The sequence below is a fragment of the Adiantum capillus-veneris genome, chromosome 10 (assembly GCF_014529385.1).
Source record: "Adiantum capillus-veneris isolate H3 chromosome 10, ASM1452938v2, whole genome shotgun sequence".
Taxonomy (NCBI): domain Eukaryota; kingdom Viridiplantae; phylum Streptophyta; class Polypodiopsida; order Polypodiales; family Pteridaceae; genus Adiantum; species Adiantum capillus-veneris.
This window is the reverse complement of record NC_140940.1, coordinates 74,137,815-74,145,245: the sequence shown is the minus strand read 5'-3', so window position 1 is coordinate 74,145,245 and position 7,431 is coordinate 74,137,815. Positions and strand designations below refer to the sequence as shown.

The following is a 7,431-nucleotide window of genomic DNA, read 5'->3' as shown; positions in this document are numbered from 1 at the left end:
TTGAGGTAGTGGTATAAAAAATTTGACACTTTTATGCGGTCGTAGGGTTTTAGAAGGAGTCAAGAGGATCACTGCTTATATACAAAGACGCCCATTGATGGTTCTTTAGCCATTCTCATTTTATATGTAGATGACATGCTTATTGCAGGAAAGTCCACTGAAAAGATTTCCAAATTGAAGAAAATGTCGAGCAAAAACTTTGCTATGAAGGATTTGGGCTAAGCAAATCATTTTCTTGATATAAGTATCAAGAGAGATAGGAAAAAGGTAGTTCTTGAGTTGTCTCAAGAATCCTATATCCACAAGTTCTTGCAGCATTTCAATCTCCAGGGGGCAAGGCAGTGAGCACCCCACTACCACCATATTTTAAACTTAGCAAGGAAGATTCTCCCAAATTAAATGCTGAGAGAGCAGAAATGGCAATTATGCCATATTCTTCAGCTATAGGCAATCTTATGTATGCTATCGTAGCTATGAGGCCAAACATTGCATTTGCAGTGGGAGTAGTTGGTCAATATATGGCTAATCTTGGAAGCAACATTGGATAGCGGTGAAACACATCTTCAGATACTTGAAGGGTACACTAAGCATGTGTTTACACTTCCATAAATAGCAATGCATCTATTGTTGGTTACAGGGATGTAGATTATGTGGGTTGCAAAGACAATATGAGATCTACATCTGGCTAAATTTTCATATTTGCAGGAGGAGCCATTATCATCTCTCCAAGATTGTATGTGTTCTTCACTATAGTGGCTGAATAAGTTGCAACATCACATGCCAACAAGGAAGCTATATGGTTGGCATGCTTAGTGGGAGATTTAGACATGCAACAGGTTCTAATTTTGCATTGTGATAGTTAGAGCGCTATTGCTTTGGCAAGGAATCCTGTGTTTCACTCCAAGTCAAAACACATTGAGGTGAGGTATCATCTCATTCAGGATGCATTGACGAATAAGCATTTGGAGCTTATCAAGGTCCACACTGATGACAACCTAGCAGATGCTCTTATGAAGAGCCTAGCTATGGACCAGTTTGCACATTGCATCGAGTTATTGATGGGTGTAGGGTGAACATATTTATACAAGGGTAAACCTGTCGTGCTTCACAATTGTACATACTAGCTTTAGTTGCCACTTATGGCCACATTGATCTTTAAGTGGGAGATTGTTAGGGTAAAGACCCCTGGCCGTCCGGTGTTCCCACTAACCACACAAACAATAATTCTTCTATTGTATACTCATATACATAATAAAGACACACACACACACACACACACACACACACTCTCTCTCTCTCTCTCTCTCACACACACACACACACTCACTCCTACTTTGAGTGTGGTGTTTCCCCATCTCGATGTTGCTCTCCCCCTGCCTCGCATGCAAGCACGGGCGTAGCAGCCCTCACAATGTGTCTTAATGTTTTCCGTACCAACATATTAAGTATGATGGAGGAAAGCAACCTAGTTTGTTGCAATCACTCCTTATTCTTAATTCTCCATGGGAAAGTATAACCATGGATTTAATCTTCATGGGAAGAGAGGAATTTAGCCTTTACATGACAAGTTTAACAAACAAGAGCTTTGCATCTCTAGAGTCTCATTTGCATAGTATGCATGCATAACTTCCATGGGAATTGATAATGGTTGGACCCTAAGGCAAAGCTTCCAGACCTACCAACGATATGGGCAACTCCCCCCTTGAAACACAAGTTCGTCCGAGTACTTTTCAATGGGAACGTTCGCATGGATTTAAACTGGTGACCCCACTTCCATTAACCATTGGAGATAGCCGGGCGCTCGCACTTGCTATTTGTGGACAATGCACTTGCAGCTTTTGTATCTATTCTTATGCCAATAATGTGATGGAAGATGAAGGTGGAAAAGAAAATGCCTGGGTCCCCCAACTTGTGGAGTGTGAATCTTCCTCTCTAAGTCATACTAGCATGTAGCGAGGGGATCAACAATTCGGAGCACGAGGACTCTCCGGATGGGTTTGTTGAAATTCAAGGCTTATCCGTAAATCTAGCGAAAAAGTGAAATCAGGTGGCAGACACCTCTTTTATAGCCTTTGTGACTTCAATCCTAGAGAGGAGCGAGTGTGAATGAACCTTACTAAGCAGAACCTTTTTCCCTCGCATGTACCAATCTCAAAAGTTCAGCATAGAGCCGTTGCCTTTTGAACCTAGAAAGATTGGGGGGTACAGTTTAAACGACAGAAGCTCGCCCTTTTGCAGGGTTTGGAATTTTGAATCCACATTCAGCAGAAGCTTCTTTGCTTGATCTGCTATGGCGATCAGAGCTTACGACCAGTAGACAAGGGCAAGTGATCAAGTGACCTTCATTCCTTCAAGAAGCTACAACTATGACCATCTGATCCTCCTTCCTGCATTCTCCCTCACGTGTGTCCCATACTCCACCATGCTCAACCCAAGGGTGTACACCCCTGCAGGGAAGTCCAGGTTTGCCCCTTCATCGCAGACACCACGTCCTCTCCCACCGCCTCCTGCCCCACCACGTGCATCTCCTGAATGTAGCAGCAGCAAGGTGCGAGTCGTCGCAAGGATCCGTCCTTTCTTGCCCTCGGAAATCCATGGCAGCCATGGAAAGCTTGCTCCTTGTGTCTCCTTCTCGGCAGACCAATCCGCAGATACTACTTTGCACATCAAGGACTCCACTACCAGGTAAATGCTGCTTTATGGCATCATCAATAGCAGAATTCCAACCAATTGCCTTGCACCTCTTTCATACTTCCTGGTGAAAATGGTTGATGCACATCTTTCCTTTGTACCGGAAGTCCTTACTTTTGTTTTTGAGAGAGAGAAAGAGAGAAAGAAAGAAAGATTTTTAACGTCTATGTCAGGCCGAAATCGGCCTATGAGACAAATCAAATGTACATGGTGTGTATGTCATCCGTCTATCGGAAAGACAAATGAAACAAAACTGAACTGAATGTAGGTAGTGGAGTATCTGAGGAGGGATGGAGCTCTAGAGAGAGAGAGAGAGAGAGAGAGAGAGAGAGAGAGAGAGAGAGAGAGAGAGAGAGAGAGAGAGAGAGAGAGAGAGAGAGAGAGAGAGAGAGAGAGAGAGAGAGAGAGTTTTGCAGCCGCGAAGGGTACTACAAGGTTGATTCTTGCTACGGCGAGGACGATGAGATAAGCGGCATCTTTTCCAAAGAGGTCGAGCCTCTCATCCCTGCTCTCTTTCAGGGAAAGAATGCCACTGTCTTTGCGTATGGTGCAACAGGCAGTGGTAAAACATACACAATGCAGGTAATTGTTGATCCAAACTGATTGGTGGCACATGGAATATCAGTCTACTGGGGAAGCAGCATGATGGTCTCTAAAAATCACATGTGCCTCTTTAACAGGGTTCGGAAATTCACCCTGGGTTGATGCCGCTTGCAATGTCAAGAATTCTTGCCTTATCTGAAAGGAACAACTTCCAAGTGGCAGTTGCTTATTATGAAGTCTATATGGATCGCTGCTATGATCTGCTAGAGTCCAAAGGGATGGAAATTTCAGTATTAGAAGGAAATGATGGCAAGATTCAGCTGCGTGGACTCTCTCAGGCAAGTGAAAGGACATGTATTGGGCATAGATAATCAAGCAGTAGATGTGCTTTATGTTGTTTTCATGTTCCGGTAAAATCCCTTGTAAAATTTAGTTCCTGTCACATTCATAAGAAATGTGGATAAAAAATCTTGTGTTAGTAGCTATGAATGCATGTGCCTAATTGTCATTATCGTATTTTGCAGGTGTTGGTCAAAACCTTAGCAGACTTCAATGATGTATTTGTAAATGGTTGTTTGCGAAGAAGAGTCGGTCAGACGGGGCTAAATAATACGTCCAGTCGGAGCCATGGTGTCTTGATGGTGACTGTGGCATCTCTGAACAGAAACACTATATTTGGCAAGCTAAATCTTATTGATCTGGCAGGTGAGCTGGACATCCTAGGTCTTCCAAATACCCTTGTTTTTACAGCAGTGAGATTCTGATATATTCGACTTGTTTATGTTCTGTTACCTGGCAGGAAATGAGGATAATCGGCGAACAGGCAATGAAGGTGTTCGTCTTGCAGAGAGTGCACGCATTAACCAAGACCTTTTTACCTTATCCAATGTTATCAGTGCTTTAAGCTCCAATGAAAGTAGAGTCCCATATAGAGATAGCAAGCTTACCCGAATCCTGCAAGATTCTCTCGGCGGCACAAGTCGTGCAGTCATGATTGTTTGCTTGGTAATGTATACATGCAGTTTATGATGTCAGTTATTTTAAACTTGCTAACTGGAACATTTTATTTGTGAGATGTTACACCTATGTCTTGGGTTGAATTGTGACTCAGTTTTCTATTGCAGAATCCCAGGTCTTATCAGGAGGCTGCCCACACATTGATAATTGCAGCTCGTACCCGTCAAATAACAAACCAGAACACCGAGAAAAAAGAAGATCCACTGTCAAAGATTGATATGGGAAGTAAGCTTCAACTTTGGCTCGAAGCCAAGGGGAAATTATCCTCAGTCTCACCTAGTCCTGGAAAGGCCAAACCCCTTTTCTATACTCCCTCTCATCACCACATGAACCAGTCCAGACGCATGGCTAAAAATCTTCCAGCAGATATGCCCAAGGCAAGGTATGTGGGTCTGTTTGTCTCTTATTCCAGGAAGATTGAGCGAATCTAAAAGCTCAGGGACTTCTTCATGCAGGCGAGTACTTGTTCTTCACCAGCCCAATTGTGGCACTGAAAAGGTATATGCGACCATGCCTTATCTTAATCCGAGTCACTTAGATTTCAGTAAGAACAGGTTTTATCTTCTCCTGCAATGATGTCTGGGATCTGTATCTTCTCTGAATTTATTGAAGCAAAGAAGACATATATCAGAGACATGACATTAACCTTCTTGCTGTTATATCAGGAGAATGCACAAGTTGGAACTGCATCCTTGATACGGACTAGAGATCTGGCACTTCGCACATCTATGAATGCTTCGAATGCATTTGATGACCACAACAATTCTTGCCTTTGTCAAACTAGAGGTGATGATAGCTCTGACCTATCAACTGTAAAAGGCACAGAGCCACTACCGTCATATGGTAAGAATTATTTTTGTCCGAGAAAGGATGTGGTTAAAATGTGGAGCCTTCTTCTTGCTCACTTGAGCAAGTGCTATTCTGTAGGTGTAGAGGCAAATAAAGAGAACCTTTGCAATGTGATGGATGTCACACCAAGCATAAAGGTCCCCATTAAGCCCTCTTCTCCACCTTTGAGTGAAAGGTTGCACAAATTACGGGACGCTATGAAAGACCTTCTGCAGCCCCCTCCTGTTTGTGATAGCAAACCCATTGAAGACTTACCTGAACCCAAACCTTGTGCAAGTGGAAATGTTGAAGCTCTATCTCCAAGACTTCCACAGATGAAGTTTTCTCCATCACCAGTACGAACTCCCCTCCTTCCTACAAGGATTGATGGTGATGAGAACATGGGAACGCCTTTCGAGAAACTTAGCAAGAAAAGCTCTGGCATCAAGGTTAATGTAGCTTTACATTGTCATCAAATATTGAACATAAGAGGGATCCAACAAGCTCTTGATGTTGTGTCTGGACTCTTCTGCAGAATACCATGGCTAAGGAGCTTCTTGAGTTTTTGAACACTGCTAGCAGGTTGGAATCTTTCACTTGATATAAGAGTGCGCTCTCTAAATTGCAAATTATTTCTCAGCTAACATAAGAATGCTGTTCTTTTCTGTGCAGGGAAGAATTACTTGAATTGAAGGTAGGCATTTGCATTATGCAGAATGTGTTCAGTGTGTTTGATATTTGAAGGGCCTCTCTCTGAGTAAAATTTACCGATTTGAATGAAGTCTCCAGTGGATAACGGGGAAATTCTGAAATGGTGGATTCTTTATGCTTCAGGGGATTGGAGAGAAAAGGGCAGCCTACATACTTAGTTTGAGAGAGGGATCCCCGGAGCCCTTGAAAGAGGTCTTTTCCTTTGCTTGAAATAATAGAGCCATAAAGGACCTCACATTACAGCTCTTTGTTCTGAAAAGCATTTTCAAGTGGTAGTGCTTGTTCAGCATCCTGAACTACTAAACTGAAAGTGAGGTCTTTTCTTTGTTTCAGATTGAAGATCTGGAGAAAATAGGAATAAGTCAAAAGCAGGTAAATTTATTTTATAACTGGCAGTTTTCTTATGCCATTTCGCTCTTGAATAACAAGTCTTGAGTGTAACTGTCCTCGTCGGATAGAGCTTAAGGTCTTTTGGGATAGTTTCCTACTACGGTGTTAAAATTCTCATTTTCTTCTTCTTCTTCTTGCATTGGAAAAACAAGTAAAGAGATGGCATTTTATTGGAAAGCTAGATCATTAAAACAATGCCTTTTTTGTATTTCGTAAATAAGTTCTCTGTTTATCAATCCGACCGCAAAAAAGCATGAATTGAAAAGCTTGACAGAGCTATGGCTTGGCTTTCCTAAAGCATTTGTGTGTTCATTCTAATAGTTTGCTCTTGTTTCACAGGCCCAATCATTGTTCAAGGGAACAGCACGCCACATTTTGTTTGCCTGATAAGGAGAAGCAAAAATCTTACTTTTGGATGAGCAAGGACTTGTTGCCACAGTCTGATGTAAGCTAACAAGGGGCCTAATTCAAGCTCTTGAATTGGAGCTGACTTTGTGGACTGCATAGCCCAAGCTTCAAACCAAGCTTTTTTAAAAGGAGTCTTCATAGAGGAATGAAGGCAAGAGGCTTGGCTTTGAAGCATTGTATGGGGCTGCAATTTACACTCAAGTTTATTTCATTGCTTGACACACACAGAGAGAGAGAGAGAGAGAGAGAGAGACGTCCACAGGTAGCTATCAATCGTTTTTCTCATTGTTGTTGTGTTAGAACGGTGACTTGCAAAAATTTAGAACTCGGAGGAGTCTTCATTAATTCCTTGTGGCCCCGGTCCTAGGAAGCCCTCACAAACCCTCGTTCATAAGTGACATGGGGTGTCACTCGAGGGATCGACGGGCGGGGAGTGCGATCGGTAGGGCGGGGAGCTTTAGGCCGTTGGATCGACGCGCCTAGAGGGGGCAGGTTTTTATATACATAAAGGCACATTACTTGCATGGAGGCGCGTTAGGCGGGATGGTTGAGGTCTGCGAGTGGGTGGGAAGGGGTCGCGAGCTCGAGGCGGGAGTGGGATAGGCGGAGCACCTTTTTTTACCAGCTAGTTGAGATCCAACGGTGGGATGCACTCGGGCCGTTGATCCCTCGAGTGCACCCCGTGTGCTTTATCAACGAGGCTCACAAACTAGTAGGTACAACATCCAATGAATAATTTAAGGATGTGGTTATGCATGCACTGGCTATCAACAATATGATGCTAGTTATTAGTAATACTAGTACGGCCGGCCGCCTTCGGCGGCCTCTCTCCCCCTCTCTCCT

The 7,431-nt window shown here is 43.2% G+C and overlaps 1 protein-coding gene across 1 annotated transcript; it reads left to right on the top strand.

Moving 5' to 3' along the window:
* The first annotated feature begins 2,130 nt into the window (after positions 1-2,130).
* LOC147449074 (ATP binding microtubule motor family protein) lies at positions 2,131-6,759 on the top strand. Its single transcript, XM_086521615.1, has 14 exons — positions 2,131-2,685; positions 3,108-3,273; positions 3,372-3,572; positions 3,759-3,939; positions 4,034-4,239; positions 4,359-4,633; positions 4,707-4,749; positions 4,917-5,094; positions 5,179-5,528; positions 5,615-5,661; positions 5,752-5,773; positions 5,914-5,982; positions 6,124-6,162; positions 6,520-6,759. The coding sequence occupies exons 1-14, from the start codon at positions 2,423-2,425 to the stop codon at positions 6,565-6,567; spliced, it is 2,088 nt and encodes a 695-aa protein (XP_086377741.1). The 5' UTR covers positions 2,131-2,422; the 3' UTR covers positions 6,568-6,759.
* The last annotated feature ends 672 nt before the right edge of the window (positions 6,760-7,431 follow it).